We start from the raw sequence: 17,448 nt of genomic DNA on the forward strand, positions 1-17,448 counted from the left end.
GCTGAGAACTGTTCTCTGTGGTTATTCACTCTAAGCAAACTGAAATGTGTTGCATTGTTTTAAAGGCAGAAGAGGTATCTGGCTTTATAGAAAGAAGTCCATAAATAATTTCATTCAGGCATTGTTTTAACAGTAAATGCTAAGAGAAAAACCAACTGGTTACTCGTTACATTGTTGAGGGATGGGGAAAAATGTTTCCAGGTGTTTGTTTCTAATGTGAACCATTTCTATGTGGGCAAGGAATACAGTGTATAATTTCCCTTAGTCTTTCATATTGTTTCTTTAATGGCATGGATGACTGACCTGCATTCTTACCCATTATGTGCTCAGTGTATGTGTTAGTACTTTATGACTGTCTCGGGCAATAACAGCACAAGCAAAACTCCCAGTGTTTCTTACAGAATATACCTCCTTTGCAGGTGTATGTAGATACGGGCATGAAGCTTTTGAATTTAGCCATCACTCATTCCCAAGAAAGCATTTTTGGTATTACTGCTAAACCAGCCAGCTGCCAGCTATCTCAGTTGTCTGAAGTTACCTAAGGAAAGGGGCAACTCTGTCTTTCTAAGCAGCTACTCAGAAACTCACAGCTAAGGAATTAAATCTGTTGAGCAAAAGTAGTTACTCTTCAAAGTTGACTGTCAGCGTGACAACATTAAGGAAACAAACCAGCCAGAACACTTCATTTCCTTGGTGGAAGTGAGAGCAAGTCTTTTTTTAATCTCATTTTTTGACCAGACCAACCTAAGCCTTTTTTCCCAGATGAAACAAAATCCCAGTTGTCATTCCTTTATTTTAATGCAGTCACTGATGTGCATATCTGTCATGTCAAATATAGAAAAATGACATGTTTTACCCTTTCTCTCTCAACTCTAGGTGAGACATGTGCTGTACCGAATGATGATACCCTGGCTGGAAAAGCTGAAGACAGAACCCCTGGTCCTTCAAAAAAAGCTGGTAACCTCCTACAGAGCGTGACTAAGTGCAGCTTACTGTTTTAATGTCACAGATAATGGACACGTGCTTTTTCTCTACTAGAATGTGTCATAACATCTGTAGGAAGTCCTGTTCACTTTGTTAGTGTACAGCAAACGTTTGGAACCTGGATGCGGGAACCTGCAAATATAAGCGATGAAAGGATTTGGCTTACCATGCATTTTTCAGGTACACTAGTAGTAGTCACTGATCAAAAATCAGTTATTATATTAACATTGGTTTCTTAATTCCTCCAACCTAAACTAATATTTCTAATCAAGTATGATGGATTTTTTACCCACATCTTTTTCAGAATATTCTCCATATTACCTGTATAATACTTGACTATACATATGGTTGTAGACATTTGTGGTATTTTTAGACATTTTCAGAGTCAACATCAAATTTTGAAAATAGTTTGAGGATTTTAGACGGGTTTTTTACCAATCCAAGTTTAAATACTTGTCGTTTCATGTCTTTTTATTCTTTTCTTCCAACAGTTTCCTATGGCTTTACTTGCCTAAATTGTAGCTAGGAGTTTTGCCTTTTCATTTGGCTAGGCATGAAAATGAATCAGATGCTGCATAAGCTACATTTTGTGCAGGAAAATTTCCAGGACCTAAGTGGAAAAAGGAAATATTTTCTGTATATTTACCAACTGTGTTCAGAATTAGGGCCCATCAGGTCTGTGGGAAGCAGGCCCTTGAACACCAATTCTACAGATTTTTTTGTTGTTTGTCTCTGGATTATTTTATTTTTATTTTTCCAGCAAGTTGAATCACTATTGAAAACATAAATACAATTGTCTGTCAGATATTTGATTGAGATTGACTTTCAGTAGAGATTGAATTTTAGGAGAGAGATTTCAAAATCAGATGAACCAAATGATAGTCCTTTTTTTTTTTTTTTTTTCCTTTTATGTTTTCCCCTACGTTTAGGAAACTCTGTAAAAGAATATGAGAATTCCAATGCCTTGCTGAACGACAGTTACAGGATCATTAACATCACAGGATTCTTTTATGGATGTGGTCATGCAGTACAAAACAATCATCTGTACTATCAAAAGGGAGGAACCAATGTCATTCTGAAGTAAGTCAGTCAAACATAGTTGGCTTAAGGCAGGTGATGTTGTGGAAGGAGAAACAATGGGTTGGAATGACAGAGGTGAACCTCAGAAAAGCAGACCACTTTCTTTCTACTGTTTTATGTTTCTTTTGAAAGAATGGAGGAATGGTTCAGAATTCTTTCCAGAACAGAACTACTAATTCTTTCCAATCTGTAGCTGGCCAGAACGTGGGCCACTGGCCTTCCATCTGTCTGTGCAGATGCTGTGGGAGGAGAGGAACTGCGAAAGGTAGTCCAGGTCCATTACTCTGCTGTGACAGTCAGTTCTTTAAGCATAGTTCAGCTCTGCGTCTAAGTGGTTAACCTGAGTAGTTACTACGTGATAGGACAACTGGGCCTCCAGATTAACAAGATGCCATGTGCAGCGGTGACAACAGATTTTTGCTTTGGGTATCCTGGGGTCCAATGGGTTTCTATTATACATTACATTGCTGTGGGTGTTCTTGCACTTGGATTCTTTGCTGTGTTCTTAAGTGCAGGAAAGAAAGGGGAACTGATTAAGGAATTTGGGGGTCAGAAAAAAGTATTTGATTTAAATAAGCTGTGCATCTACCTGCATCAGAGTTAAGAATTTGTTCAGCTGCAGTTTGGGGGATGCAGATGAGCAGTTATGTGATTGTAGCCCACTTGTGGAACTTGGCTTTCCAGCACTTCTTGCTGGGCTGATGCACATGCTTTGCTCTCGGATAGCACTGTTCTTAGCTGGTAGGGTTTGAGTTAATGGTGCTAGTGCAGAGGAATGCACCAAGGCACCAGCTGAGGACATGGCGACCTGGTGAAGTGCACGTTCCATTGTGGAGGAGTGGCTCCACTGTTTGATTTCCTTGTAATAAGAAGTTCCTACAACTCTCCCAAAGTATCTCCCTGAATTGGAACTGGAAATTAATCTCTGTTTCTTCAGTTTCTACTGAGGACAGAGACAGACAATACAAATCAAAACCAAAATCTCGTCTTGTGGGGAGAGCCAAAGAAAGACAGTCCAAGGGCAAGTGAAAGATTGCATCTGCTTTCAAGTTCTCTTACATGACTCTGATGTTTGAGCCAAGAACATCACTATACTTTGATGTCTATTCCCAAGCAGGTGTGAGTGCTGCCTTCCCAGATTCATTTGGATGCCAAGGAATGTGAGCAAGCTGCTTGGATTCTATAATATTTATTCTGCCAAAGACAAGCCCACTTTTTGGCAACCTCCTTTAAATATCTTCAGGGCTTTTTATTTATACATCTGTAAAAGACCACCTCTGTTCAAGCGATACATAGTGGTAGGAGAGAGGTTCCTCACCTTTGCTTGGGTACTGTTAATTGGGAAATGCCTTGACATACAGATGAACGCAAGCTATTTGTGGAATTTTCAAAACCTCTCTGAAGTTGCTGAGAGATGGCCTTTCTGTTCAGTTATTCACTCTAAGATTATTTACCTTCAGCACAGATAGAATGAGGCACTATCAATTCCGTGACAGTGGAGTCCTTGATTTTGGGCTGCATAAAAGCTTCTGGGAGTTTTTGTATTGATTTAATGGAAAGAACAGGTGAGGACCTTGTTGGTTCAGTTTGCAGATGTTGAAAAAATATTTAAAAGGAGTTTCCTATTGTATTTGAAAGCTGGTAAGACTATGTCTGATCTTTGGCAGGTTTTCTCATGACGGTCAGATCCCTGACATTGATTCCTTTGTCCTTTCTTCCTTTGTTTCATAACATGCTTTCCTACCTCTGTTGTTTTTGGTTGACTTCATTCATCTTAGCAATCAAAGAAGTGTTTGTAGGCTAAGTTCCCTGCGATTGATGAAAATATTACACTATTTCTTGTCATTTACCCCAAGGTGCCAGAAGATTAAGGGATTTCTGAAGCATTTGGAGTTCTACACTAGACTGTCCTTGGCTGGGGGAGCAGAAGAGAATCTCACTTTTCTGCTCCCTTCAGGATTTTCACATAAAAGGGGAAAAGACAGGGTGTTCTGTGTTGCAGGTCTTGCATGTTCCTAATGAATCTTGAGGTGCTTTTTATCTTGTTGGCTCTTTGTAGAAAAAAAATCTGCATTTCTATGTGACTATTCCTGCTAAGGGCTGTCCTTCTAGCCCTTGTCCTTGCAGGATGTTATTTACAAATGTGAAGCAACTAACAAGTTTAACTGGGTTGACACATATTTCTCAGGAATCTTCTCCAGCCTTGAAGCCTTTTTTATTGCACATACATGCTGCTGGAACATGGAGTTGCTGCGGACAATGAGTTTTACAAAAGCTGAGGGGAATCATCTAGTTAGTCATTCTTGACTTAGAATGATTTTTCCAATACATCTCTTCCACAGAAAAATTATCCTTTTAGTATTTTTCCTTCTATTGTAAGTTCCTGGATCTGAAATATTCCTGTCATTAAGCCTGTCTTTTAAGAAAATCTTTGTAACTGTAGGAGATTCCTGTACTGAGTAATGTTTTTCATCCATTTGAGGAATGGAGCTATACAGTTAGACAGAAGTCAGGCAATGAAAAGTGCTTCGTTACAGAAGGCATTACTTAAAAGGATAAAGCATACTGTCTCTGCCTTTTCTGCTAAAGCACTGAATTATTCAGTGATTAAATGCTAACTGCAAATGTGTCTTGATAGCAGCTGATTACCCTCTTAAACTAGTAGAGGAACTCAATTTAGCCACTCAATGCTGCTGTCCTCAGGTTATCATCCTAATAAGGAATTTCAAGGAATAAAAACAATTTTATGCATCAGAGATGAGACATTCAGGCTGTCCTCAGGTTATCATCCTAATAAGGAATTTCAAGGAATAAAAACAATTTTATGCATCAGAGATGAGACATTCAGGCTGTCCTGTTGGAGGCTAGCATGAGGTCAGAATTTTGGCTCTGCAAAAGTAGATTTTTTTTTATTCCTTTGATGTTCACTTGAGCAAATCACTGCATTATCTGAACTGTTTTCAAAAGAGGAATTCTAAGACTAGGTGAACCTGCCCAGTATTCATGCTGGTTTAGTCAATCACATTTTCTCCCTTTAGTTTCCACTTAGTAGAAAGCAAACTTCTGTACAGATTCCATTTCACAAGTTTGGGCCTTCACCTTGTATCTAATCCTTTTTCATACCAATTCCTTTTAGTTGCTTCTTTCATCCTAGTGATAATAAAGCTTATACGCTAAATAAAGTGAAACTTACCAAAGCGAGTTCATGCTCTTGTGCACCTTTTAGATTGGCTATTACTTTGGAATTTTTTCATAGTGTTTTGGAAGGTGCTTTGAGTGGAGTACTTTATCTTGAAAGACATCAGAATGGTCCTTGAACTCATGTATTTTCAACAATGCTTCTATCAGTAATAATGCACTCTGAATTGATTCAACCAACAGTGTGTATAAAAATCAATTTTTAACATAACATACCAAATACTTACTTTATCTCATTTCAGACTTGGGCTTGATAAAGCATCGCTGGGGACACTGCTAATTGAAAATGCCTTATATCATGGTCGTAACTACCTCTTTTCTAACTCGAAGACTTATTTCAACGTAGCAGTGGATGAGAAGGGTCTTTGGATTATATATGCCTCAAGCACTGACGAAAATATAATAGTAGCACATATTGATGAAGAAACATTTTCAGTCATTCGGCATATCAATACTACATATCCTAAGTCTAAGGCTGGTAACGCATTCATAGCATGTGGGATTATGTATGTGACTGATACTAAGGATATGACAGTAAGTTTTGCTTTTGATTTATTGAAAGAGAAGCAGATTGATGCAAGGTTTGAGTTACGGTCTTCACGGTCTGTTCTTGCTATGCTTTCATACAGTCTAAGAGATAAGAATTTGTATACCTGGGAGAACGGGAGCTTAATGGTATACCCTGTACATTTTGGCTGATGAATATATGTTAAAATGTCATGTATGGGAGCCATGTTTGCCTAAACAGATTATTTAAAGCTATATGACATACACATGGAGGTCTCTTCACTTGGTATAATTTTCTGTTCGCTGATGGTGGTTTGTGAGTGTGCATAAAAGGGAGATTAGGCGTCTTTGTATAAATACACTTCAATTATATAGGCCATTCTCATCTTTGTAAAAGAATAGCTGTTCAATGTTGCAGCTGGCACACAGCACAGACTTGCTTTTGGTTTTCCCCTGTTATTCAGCTGATAATTATATCTAATGTACATTGATTATTCTGTGGTCATGTGCTCAGTAGAGACTATTTATAACTTTCAGTTGCAATCATCTTATCTGCAATCATTTTCTAGTCAGTGATTATGGTCTAGTATAAATGTCTAAATAATGAACTCTTGTGTACAAATACTTTTGCCACTTTCACTTAATACTTTTCACTGATTCTCTGTGAACTTTTTTTTGGACAAAGATATACAGCTGTTAAAATTAATGGGGATGGAAATAGTTGTTTAAATAGGAAAAAACCAGAAAGCTTCAAATTTGACAAGTCCAGTGAACTGTTACATAATCAAAAGCAAAATCCAGCCCAAGTACAAGGAAAATGGGAATAATGGCATTATTAAATATTGACTATACATGAAATTGTGTTTAGTAAATGGAGTGTGGGAAGAAAAGTAACAAGGTATTAAAATTGAAGAGAAGATGTAAAATTTATGATTAAAATTCCCTTTTTAACAGTGTTTGAGTTGCTTGTATTGCTGCAGACTCTTCTTTGCCCCTCACTGCCATGTAAACTATACCACTGTAACTTGCTTATAACTATACTTAATTATAGGAAGGTGTATTTCTAAAAAAATTTTTCCCTACATCCATCCCTACAAACAAAATCATAAAATGAAGGGTATATGTTTTTGCTGCTATTCTTCAAAAATAAAGTATCTGGAGCAGGAATGCATGTATTCATCACAGTGCATAGTGACTTAATGTGTTGTTAATCTTATTTAGAAATTGCCCATTCACATTCAGATTTTTGAGAGCTGGAGGTAAGAAATAATAGGAACTTCTTGATTTTTAATTTTGTTCTGGTATTTCAGATTTCTAAATTTAACATTGAAACACAAATCCCTACTGTTGCTTCATGTATTTATATTCAGAATCATGCTCTCAGAAAACCCCTGTCTGAATTTCTAAGCTGCCTGTGTATATTGGTAAAGTTCATGGAGCTCATCCAAATACTTAGAAGCAAAGTATCACTTAAACCCTGAACTGCACTGAGCTGTTTAATACCTATGTGACATCCAGGCACCATCAAAGGGATTAATGAATTTGGGAACATCTATGCCAGCAGAACCTTGTCTAGCAAATGTGCTGGAAAAATGCCTCTGTGGCAGCTAAGCTTCAGTGTGTGATACAGTGATGGTTGGGCCTGAGATGCATCCTCTCTTCTCAGCATACTGGCTGGTTGCATTAAGGCCAGGATTCAGGCCTTGCATGCTAAGGGGAGAGATGCAGAGGGAAACAAAAAAGCATAATTAATACTTTGAACTAGTATATACATCAAAACTCATATACCAAGAATTCTATCTCTATCTATAAAGAGTGCAAAACTTCATTGTCCAGAGCTATGGTTTTGTGTATGTGGGCTTCTTTTGACTTTTGTGGCTTTCTTTTTTTTTTTGTTGGTAAGTTTTTTTCATGGTGTGTTTGTGTGGTGTTTTTTTCAAAAATTGAATTATAGTACTAACAAAGTAGACTTTTTGGCTAAAAAAAAAAAAAAAAAAAAAAAGGTCAGCAATATACTTGGGCAAATACAGTTCAAGCTAGATGTGACAGTTTTTAGATAACGTGCCTACCTTAAATGCTGTTAAATTTCTGAATGTCATTGTTGAAACACTCAGATCAACCTCTTGGAAGATGAGGGCCAGCAAATTCTGCCTCTTTTCTCAGTGACAGAACCAGGCTGTGTTTCTTGCAGCGGCCTTTGTTGGAAATGAAGAACTAAATTCTGTTAGCCTTATGCTTTTCTAGGACAGCTGAAAATAAAATGCAAACAGCTAATCCTTTTTATCTCAGTATAGTGTGAGGTCAAGTTAAAGCTAGCTCAGGCAGTATCCAGTTAGTCTGCTGGAGGTTTAGTTAAATCTATTTAAATAAGAGTTCTGGAATGGACTGTTCCATGAAATAAAAGTAATTTATTTAAATTACAAAGGGAAAACTAAACAATGACATTTACTCTTCTTTCTTTTCATACTTCTCATACTTCACAGCCTGCAATTTAAAATCACCTTTGGAGAAAGGTGCTTTTGATTCTAGTATACTTTACAATACAGCACAGACATCAAAATTTTCATTGGAGGAATAAGACAGTTTGTTAAACATTTAAATACGCAGACATCCGTTCCAGTCTCTTAAGAACATGTTTTTTGTTTACAACAGAAAAATACATCTGACAACAGTAGCTAGTTATATTACAAGCAAACAATATTGAACTCTGCATAGTTTATACAATATACTGTGGTAATAATTTAATTACCACTTTTATCCACTATTTACTAGCTGGCCACATAAAGCCTGACATTCATCTGAAATGTGGCATTATATGTTCCATTGGTATTCTCTTAACAGCTTCGTTTAATGAAGTATTTTCGGGACAAATGGATTTCAAAACTAAAAGCTTACTAGAGTCATGGATGTCTTCACTATAAACATTTAGTGCTTACAATACATTCCTAAAGTAAAGGCAGGTGTCTAATAGAAAACATAGCTGTCAGAAAAAAAGGAAAATAGTGTGCAAATTAAAAAACATCACATTTAAAAATGTGCTGATGTGCAAGTTACAGTATCAACTGTGTATTAATACTAACTGGGGGAAAAAAATATCTCAGCATAAAATGATACATGTCTCATAGTACATTCTTGATTGCACACATTCCACGGCATTTGCATCCATTACACTTTCTTGCAAAAATCAAATACATCGAGTACCTTTAATTAAAACTAAACTATTTTACAGTGAGAAGTTGTACACATGCTTCAATTAGTGGGAACTGGGATAAAAATAATCAGAATCACATCAGAAATGCTTACTGACTTGTAAAGCCACAGTGCTTGTTAAGTGACTGACAATTGTCAGAATCTTTACAATACACTTACTTAAATGCAGCTTGTTGGTTACTAAGCAATAACCCCACCTGTGACTGACTGTACTAGGTTTAATTCTTTGCTTTTACAATACAGTACATGCATTTCCACCCCAGTGATCCTTATGGGCATACTCAAAATATACCTGTTGTAAAAGTATTTTTTTTTAATCTTTTTCCCCATAATACTTAATGCTGCAGTAACTCTTTGAAAGGAAACAAAATGTTTTCTTTCCACAGTGCATATCACTGTTTTTAGCTACTTAAAGGGACATTATATAAAAACAGGATTAGCTCACATAACACTACAGAATGTCAAAAATGCCTGAAGGTACGTTGAAAGCATTGGGAAGAACCCTCATTTTCAGCGTGCCATCTGCTCCACAGGAGAAGATACGATTGCCTTGCACAGTTTCAATCTGGGTGACACCAGCACCAATATTTCTGAAAATGGACTGCTTAGCATGTTCATTTTTAAATGAATGAATTAAATTATAGCCAGTCAGTCTCCACACCTGTATCAAAAGAATGACAAATGACAAAAGGAGATTAAAATTAGGATTTGTATTTTTTCCCTAATGTTTCAGATTCTTGGCTGTTCTAAACCCTATTCAACAAAGACAAAGTGTATTTTTTATTGTCTATTAGCAACAATTACAAGTCCAAGCATCTTGAGAGTCTCCTGATGAAGCATAAGGCAAGATGGTGTAAGGCTACCTTAATGTGGACCAGCTGGTTACTCGGCAGGGTGAAGCTGCCCTGTGTTACCTTATCAGTAGTGTCCCTCCCAGCTTCCCACCCCCTGCCCCATGAAAAATGCAGAAATGGACAGGTTCCATTTTTGTCCAAGATGACTATTGTCAGCTTTCCAGCAGCTGTAAATGCTTTTCTGCTGTGGAATGCTGCAGAGAGTAAGCTGCATAATTAATAAGCATGCAGAGTGGTAGCACTCCTGCTGAGCTGTCTGTTGTGCCTTAAGTTGCAGGAGCCCCCATCAAGACCAGCCAGTGAAGTGTGCGGAAACACAGAAAGCATCTATTAAACAGTATGCAGTCCAGCTACAAAGAAAGAAACTATATTCTCTTTCTCTTTACCATGCTCTTGTATTTCCTTCCTTTAGTATGCGGCAAATAAGCCCTTTAAAACAGGAGCTGTATTTTGGGGGCGGGGTAGGGGGGTGGTGTTTGTTGTTTGTTTCCTACTACTATGACATCTCAGTAGCTGTCTGAGGCTACAGCATCAAGAGAAAAAACACATAACTTGACGTTACAGAAACTTTACACAATGTTGAAGTTACTGAGCGCCTCCTGTATTACAAAGGGAAATACCCAAAGGCAAAACATTTTTAACAGAGACAAATAAAGGTAAGATTTCAGAATCATGCACTTTGCTTTATCCGCTTAAAATTCAGTCACACAACTTCAAAAAGACTGTTTAATCTTCTTTAGCAGAGAACAAAACCTACTTGGTTTAGAAGGATATTAGTATATTTAAGTTTACATTATAAACTTAAGGCAAGCATCCTGTATATCAAATGCATGTTTGGGTTTTTTTGGTTTGTTTTTGTTTTGTTACCGCATTCATCTGGCTGTTTACAGCATGCTGATCAACATATGTCAATACACTACTTCAGCTAAATACTCTCTTATACAATTCAGCTCCTCTGATAACTTACCTTCATATTACCTTCTGCTGAGCCTGTAACAAAATAGTCCTCAGAAGGATCCAGTGCAAGGGCCTTAACAGCTGATTCATGCGCTTGCAAGGTGTGAAGGGGTTGCCTCTGTCTGATGTCAAAGATACAGATATATCCCTTCCTACCTCCAGAAATTAACAGTTGATGTTTAGGTGCATACTGAAGTACTGTGGCACCGTGATCGTGACAAGTGAAGGCTGAAGAAGAAAAATGTCAGAATTTAATAGATTTGAAACTGTAAGTAGCTTTCGATCTTAAAATGCATTTCTTCTATAAATTGTTATCTGAATATTTTCTAACTTGGACAGGTACATTCCTTCATATGGGTAGTGTCGTATCAGCTGACAGCTTTTTATTCTCCTGAAAGCTGTATAGATCTAATGCACAAGGAAGGATGATACGTGGTCTAGTTTATTTTAGAATACAGGCACACACCTGAATTTAAAAAATTGAGAAAATATAAATTTCACCATATTAAGTTCAGTTAAATTCCTGAATTAAAAAATTAAAGTAAATATTAATTACCTTATAGATACGTATTACTATATTCTAATTTCCCAACCTTTTTTCATAGGAGCCCTGACTCAATATCTTTAAAATAAGGCTGAAATGTGCAATCTGCTAGTTTTAAAATATGAATCTCAGAATGCACCGATTGCTTATTCAAGTACTGCAGTTGTTTACAGATGCTTATGATGGTTGAATTTGCTCTTTTAAAAGCCCAGGATATTATATTTGGATTTGTATGTATTTTTCTTTCATAGCACAACATGATAGGATTTTGCTTTAGTTTGTTACATAAAGATAAAATTATTGCACTTGGTCAAACAGACACAAACATCTTCTTAAGAATCAAGTCCAAGTGCTGAAAGACAAGCACAGTAGACGGAAGGAGTTGCTTCTACTATTACTGACAATTATCTTTTCCTCTGTGCTTCAACAGAGTACTGGGTATATTAATTAATAAGTGCCAGTTTAAGTGAAAGCCTGCGTACACATAAAAGTTCAATAATGCAGCCTTAATTAGCTGTTAATTTTTTTTTTCAGGACACTATTCATATATTTCAGACTTTACTAATACTGTCACAAAACCAGCTTTGTGTATGACCTTCTTTGTTCATACTTTTCTATATAGAACAGATTAACGTCATGCTAGAGACTATATAGTACTACTTCTGGTGCATGCATTAGTGTGCAATGCTTTAGACCAGCTCCCCAGTGCAAATTTTTCCCCTTGCCCCAAATGCATACACATGGTATATTTCTTTAGTCAATAAGAAGTCTAACTTTCACTGTAGTACTTACCATGAATAAGACTGTTACCAGATGAAACCAAGGTGTCCCAGAGGCACACGTTTCTGAGGGGGGGAAAAGTCGTTACAGCCTGTTGCCAAGTGATTCATGGGGTGACATGACTCAGAAAGTGTTTGCTTTTTTGTCAAAGTCTAGAAGGCAGAACTGAACAAGGAGCCTGTGACTCTCTGCAGTCATTGGACAGCATATGCAAAGAGTTAAGAGCTTTAATTCTTTCTATGCTCTTTTATGCTTCTTAGTGGAACTATACTTTCTACCTTTAAGATATGTACTAATCCTAGGTTGTACCAAGAAATTAGAGAAGTTATTCTTTTCAGAGCAAAAGAATTACCTTGCCTTTGCTGAACGTATTTCTCACCCCAGCAACAACATAATGGTAAACTAGTTGCCTTTGGAATACACCTTCAAAAAACTGGTTAACTGTTGATCACTCCTCACAAAAACTAAATTTGGGAAACGTGACTGAAGGAACGATGTTCAAAGAAATCATCTGGCAAGTTCAAGCTGTAATAAAGCTTAGAACACTGAGCCTTAAAATGTCAGCCACACATAAATGCACAAGAGCTAGCAAGTTAATGGAGATGAATAGGTAGGTTTGGTGAAATTCCTCATTGTTTCTTTAAACACACCTGTTATCACTGGACTGTCCCGATGTAGCAACTAGACTTGAAGAGGTTATAAATGCAAAGTCACTTGTGGTTTTACTGTGGCACTGCCAACTCTATTAAAAACAAAACAAAAAAGATGCAATCTTACTAGTTGTAGTCTGCATCAAAAGTTACTATCAGTCTGATGTCACTGATAGCATAACAGAAGCAGTCTTTTAAACAAAGTTTAAAAACTGATAGGCAATGCAGTTTGAAACCTCAGAGAACGGAACAATGGATTAAAAATCCAGTATAAAATAAAAAGATGCTAAAAAAGTTAACTATAACAAATCCACAATATATCACAATAGCCTGAATTTCAAATTAAGCATGGTCTTCATGTACAGTTAAGAAGCAGTGAAAAGAATTGAAGAGTGTGTTTTTACTAAGTCTTGGTGTTGTAAAATCATTACTGTCAGCTCTGATTTCTAATTTAATCAAGGGTATTGCTGAAGTAGTATTTGTAATTACATTGCAGCTTATGGTTATGGACAATTAGTCTTCCAAAGATGTACTGTTTTGACAAAGTATGCCAATTAAAAAGCAGTAAAATCAAAAACATCTCAGTGAAACTCTTACACTCTTAGCCTGTCTTAAAGACTTAACTTTCCTCTATAAAAAATAAAAATAAAAATTTCTGTTTACTTACCAGATAGGGCTTAGGATTTGAGGTGGTTTGGTTTACTTGCCAAATGCTTAGAAATCCTTCACCATCAGCAACACCGCACTGCAAGGAAGAAACTGCATTTATTAGCATAACGTACTGGTTACTGGGTGCTTACTTCATGACAGTAAACAGCTGACTTCAGGAAAAAACCTACCTAACACACCAAACTGCTGCCTGTATATTAAATATCAACAATTGTCACGTACAAAAAAGTAGTTTAGAAGCCAAGTGAGTTCAGTGCTGAATGTTTAATGATTATTTAATGATGGTCTCCTATATACCTAATGCTTTTCTAGAAATGGAGCCTTTTTAAGTGTGCAAGCTTATCTTTCAAATCCTAATGTTAAATGCTAAAGCTTAGAGGTATCATTGCTCCATGACTCTACTTGAAAATGCTTAGTAAAGTACGATGCATGACAGTATGCCATAAATGCATGATAACAACAATTATGGAAGGACTGTACCATATCATGAATGGTAAAATGACTGAGTTATATTTGTTAATGAAAATGCATAACAATTAATGCTGTATATTCTATACATCATACTCTATAAGTATTTTACAAAATGTTTTTAGAAATATTTGAATTATTTTTTATATTTTCTCCTTTTAGTTAGGTTTCATGAGTCCTGCCTGAGTGATCTCCATGTGAAGCAGTGGGGACAACTAGTACATCTTAATTTCTTACTTAAAATTGATTCTGATGTGATGTTAAGATTGCAACATCTCAAAACACAATCAAAACACTAATTTTTAAAAAAGGTTTAAATGAGATTTTATGCTACCTGAAAATAGGTATGCTGGGAGATACTTTATATTTCCAGCTATTTCTAAATGTTGACCTTTGCGGTTTTATAGCTATCTTACAGTCATGCCCAAACTCCTTTAATTCATTTTGTATGGCTTTTAACTATAATAAAGTTAAATAGTTTGTCAGTAAAATGCAGACAAGACCTGCTAAAATAACAGAATGGGCAACATGAAAAACCTGAGGAGGGTGGGTATTCCTCCCAATTTCTTTCTTTGTCCACTCTGTTGTCTGCATCTCATATACCTCACAGAGCCGTTTCTGGCCAAAGTGTATAGCTCTTTTGTACTCTCTTTCTGCTCTCCACTGTACTGCAGTATACTTGCATTCTTCAACTAATAGGCGGTATTATATATATCTTGTAGGTAATGCATTCTGTCAAAACTTTATTTTGGCCAGAATGTAAAGTGTGAATGGAGTACTTCTTGTAAACTCCTGCCTAGATTGATACAAATTTGCTTCTATAAAATAAGTAAGCAAGCTCAGTGTTTTTTTTTAAAATGTTTAATTTAAAAAGGTCACCATATGAGAACACAGATTTCAGAACAGGGAAAACAAAAAGTCTGAAAATATGGCAAATGGGATAGCAGTGTGAAGCTGACAGAAGGGAAAGGAGAGTAAGGGTCAGTGTTTATTACAAAGCTTCCTTATGCAGCCAAAACGAATGATACGATACTGCCTATACCATCATTCTAGGTTATCTTAAGAGTTTTGTGTGTCACCAGTTAAAACTGTTTTAGAGGTCACAGCACAAGCAAATGTTTCCTTATGAATAAAAAAAAAAAAAAAAAAAGAAAGAAAGAAAAAAAAGGCAAAATTCTAAATGTTGTACCTACCTTATTGCCCTGGGAATTGAAATACATTCTTGTAACCCTGGCATTCCCAGCCTGCCGGAAGCATACCAACTGCTGTGGCCTTGTCCACTCAAACATTCGAACACTACCATCTTGTGCTCCTGTAAGATCTAAGATTAAAAGATAGATGCTCATTAATACTACAGTATTTCATAGAAAATTATCTACTCTGTACTAGTAAGTATGATTCACTTACAATACTGATGGACTGGATGTGAAGCCATTCTCTTGACGTTATTCAGATTTCTTTTAATAAGCTTCATATAAAACAAATAAAAATTAAAATAATTTTGAAAAAAAGACACAAACATACTCTTCAGTTTTGTTTATACTACTACATGGTGAGTGTCCCCCAGATAAAAAAAGCTTGTTAAGCTAAAATTATTTGCATCTAATGTGTAGTTGCAGTATAGTAATTAAAGCCTGTTTGTGACAGCTTTTTTAGACATGAAAGTTCAAACAGTATTAATGTTATCTTCTATTATACAAAGAACTTAAACACATGCTGATGTGTATGCTTTTGATATTATTCCCAATGCAAGAATTTCAAGTTTGGGATTGTTCTGGTTTTGGTTGGCTTCTTATTTTTGTGTGGTTTTTTTTTTTTTTGTTTGTTTGTTTTTTTGTCCCCAGAAACTCCAGGTCCTACCTCAAAGTTCCTGTAAACATAAAAAACTGATTGTCCCATTATTTTCTACGACACAATATAGAAGAAAATGCTTAGTTTGGCCTTCTTTTTGGCTAGGTCTTGGTCATTGTAGGCCTTTTACAACACTGAATTAACAGTATGATGACTAATGCACACTAGGTCTCTCTACTAAATAACACAGTTAAAAAAAAAAAAAAAGTAAGTCTCCTTGAGCTGCATGCAACAAAAGTACTTACCACACCAGCCCCAGTGCTAGTTTGACCACTGCCTAACCATGGCATAGATGAAGATGGTTGTATCTGATTCACTCCAAAAGATGGTGCAGTTGACTGAGTTAGTGTTGTGGTAGAACCACGGAAGTCATCATCAGAACTGTAAAAGAATAGCAGTGTTCTGCTTTCAACAAATGTTTCTTTGCTACCAGTGCTGTTCATTTATCTCACTGTCAAGAGCCTAATGGCAGTGGGTAGAGAAAGTGGTGAAAATAAAACTATAAATTGATAATTCCTGCACTTAGATTGTACAAATGCTTTCCATGTGCTCCAAAGCTATAGGTGTTTAATGTCAACAGATGTTCCTAACTGTGGTTGATGTTGACAATATAAGCTCTCTTGAGAAGAATATTGTTGAAATATTCCTGACCCACGTGTCTATATCTATTCTGTACAATAGAGTGTGGTACAGATGAGTGCTTCCTGCAACTGATACATTTCACAGTTGTCAGCACAATAATGGAGGAGACAGTAATTCAGGCCATTGCATTATACAACAAGCATCAGCTACCACAACTAGACTCAATGCTGCAACGATGCAACTGCAGTGTTTTTAAGGCAGTGCTTCCTTTATTAGACACCATAGGCTTTTGCCTCACTGTGCAGCGCAGATATGCCCAAAATACTCAAACCCCTCAAAACCTTAGTTCCTCCATGTGTAAAACAAAGGCAGTAGTAATTATTCTTTGCCTTCCCTCACTCCTTTGTAAAGCAATCTGAAACCTACTGAAGAAGAGTAATAAACTTTTTTTGCATGATTGACTTGTGCTTACACAGGTATTATATATGCAGCCTCACAGTAATCCAATACTCTTAATATAACAACAAAGAAACTATCCTACCTTTTAGACTCTCTGTCATATTCTTCCCCAATCCATATAAATGACTGAGCAGCCAGTAGAGCTGAAATATCAAGTTCTTGAACATCATGTGTAGATGCCAAAACAATTTCATTGCTGTTTGCCTATGCAACACAAATAGAAAATTTATACTAACTATAATTAAAAAAGATCTTTTTATTACACTTATTGTAGTATTTGAGGCTTACCTTATTAACTGCAAATGCCATTATCATATCTGATTCTTTGTGAATGATTTTTGCTTTTCCTCCAGGGTAGCCAAGATCTGCTTCAACCTACAAAACATTTATAAGAAATTTCAATTAGCATGAAAATCCATTTTTTAGTGGTACATTCAGACTGCAAAAATCTATACAAAATTCATGCAAGAAAAGTTCAGTGGCCTCAGCATTGTTTAGGAAGCTAGACTTTAGACTTCTCATACTCTTTGGTGTTCTAGAAGCCAAAAGTTATATTTGAGTGTAAGAAACACAAAGTTGTGTGTGCAACACTATTTACAAGGTGTTCACTCATCCCAATTATCAGGACATCCAAAGTTAATTCACTGATTAAAAG

At 36.3% G+C, this 17,448-nt stretch overlaps 3 protein-coding genes across 10 annotated transcripts in view; 2 read left to right on the forward strand and 1 right to left on the reverse strand.

The window, feature by feature from the left end:
* GLDN (gliomedin) overlaps positions 1-6,725 on the forward strand; it is a 39,587-nt gene extending 32,862 nt beyond the window's left edge. For both annotated transcript variants that reach the window (XM_049812881.1, XM_049812882.1), the window contains 4 exons: positions 877-957; positions 1,039-1,164; positions 1,914-2,064; positions 5,505-6,725. In XM_049812881.1, the coding sequence (XP_049668838.1) occupies positions 877-957; positions 1,039-1,164; positions 1,914-2,064; positions 5,505-5,961 (815 nt within the window). In that variant the 3' untranslated portion in view covers positions 5,962-6,725. The remainder of the gene's footprint in view (positions 1-876; positions 958-1,038; positions 1,165-1,913; positions 2,065-5,504) is intronic.
* The window catches only part of AP4E1 (adaptor related protein complex 4 subunit epsilon 1), a 320,304-nt gene that overhangs the window by 176,503 nt on the left and 126,353 nt on the right, over positions 1-17,448 (forward strand). The gene's annotated exons all lie outside the window — the stretch shown is intronic.
* The window catches only part of DMXL2 (Dmx like 2), a 56,144-nt gene continuing 46,853 nt past the window's right edge, over positions 8,158-17,448 (reverse strand). For all 7 annotated transcript variants that reach the window (XM_049812867.1, XM_049812864.1, XM_049812862.1 and 4 more), the window contains 10 exons: positions 17,082-17,168; positions 16,876-16,997; positions 15,998-16,133; positions 15,309-15,369; positions 15,095-15,222; positions 13,432-13,509; positions 12,765-12,856; positions 12,127-12,179; positions 10,801-11,018; positions 8,158-9,640 (listed from right to left, as the gene is read on the reverse strand). In XM_049812867.1, coding sequence (XP_049668824.1) covers positions 9,431-9,640; positions 10,801-11,018; positions 12,127-12,179; positions 12,765-12,856; positions 13,432-13,509; positions 15,095-15,222; positions 15,309-15,369; positions 15,998-16,133; positions 16,876-16,997; positions 17,082-17,168 — 1,185 coding nt within the window. In that variant the 3' untranslated portion in view covers positions 8,158-9,430. The remainder of the gene's footprint in view (positions 9,641-10,800; positions 11,019-12,126; positions 12,180-12,764; positions 12,857-13,431; positions 13,510-15,094; positions 15,223-15,308; positions 15,370-15,997; positions 16,134-16,875; positions 16,998-17,081; positions 17,169-17,448) is intronic.

This window comes from Accipiter gentilis, chromosome 10 (assembly GCF_929443795.1).
Source record: "Accipiter gentilis chromosome 10, bAccGen1.1, whole genome shotgun sequence".
Classification (NCBI taxonomy): Eukaryota; Metazoa; Chordata; class Aves; order Accipitriformes; family Accipitridae; genus Astur; species Astur gentilis.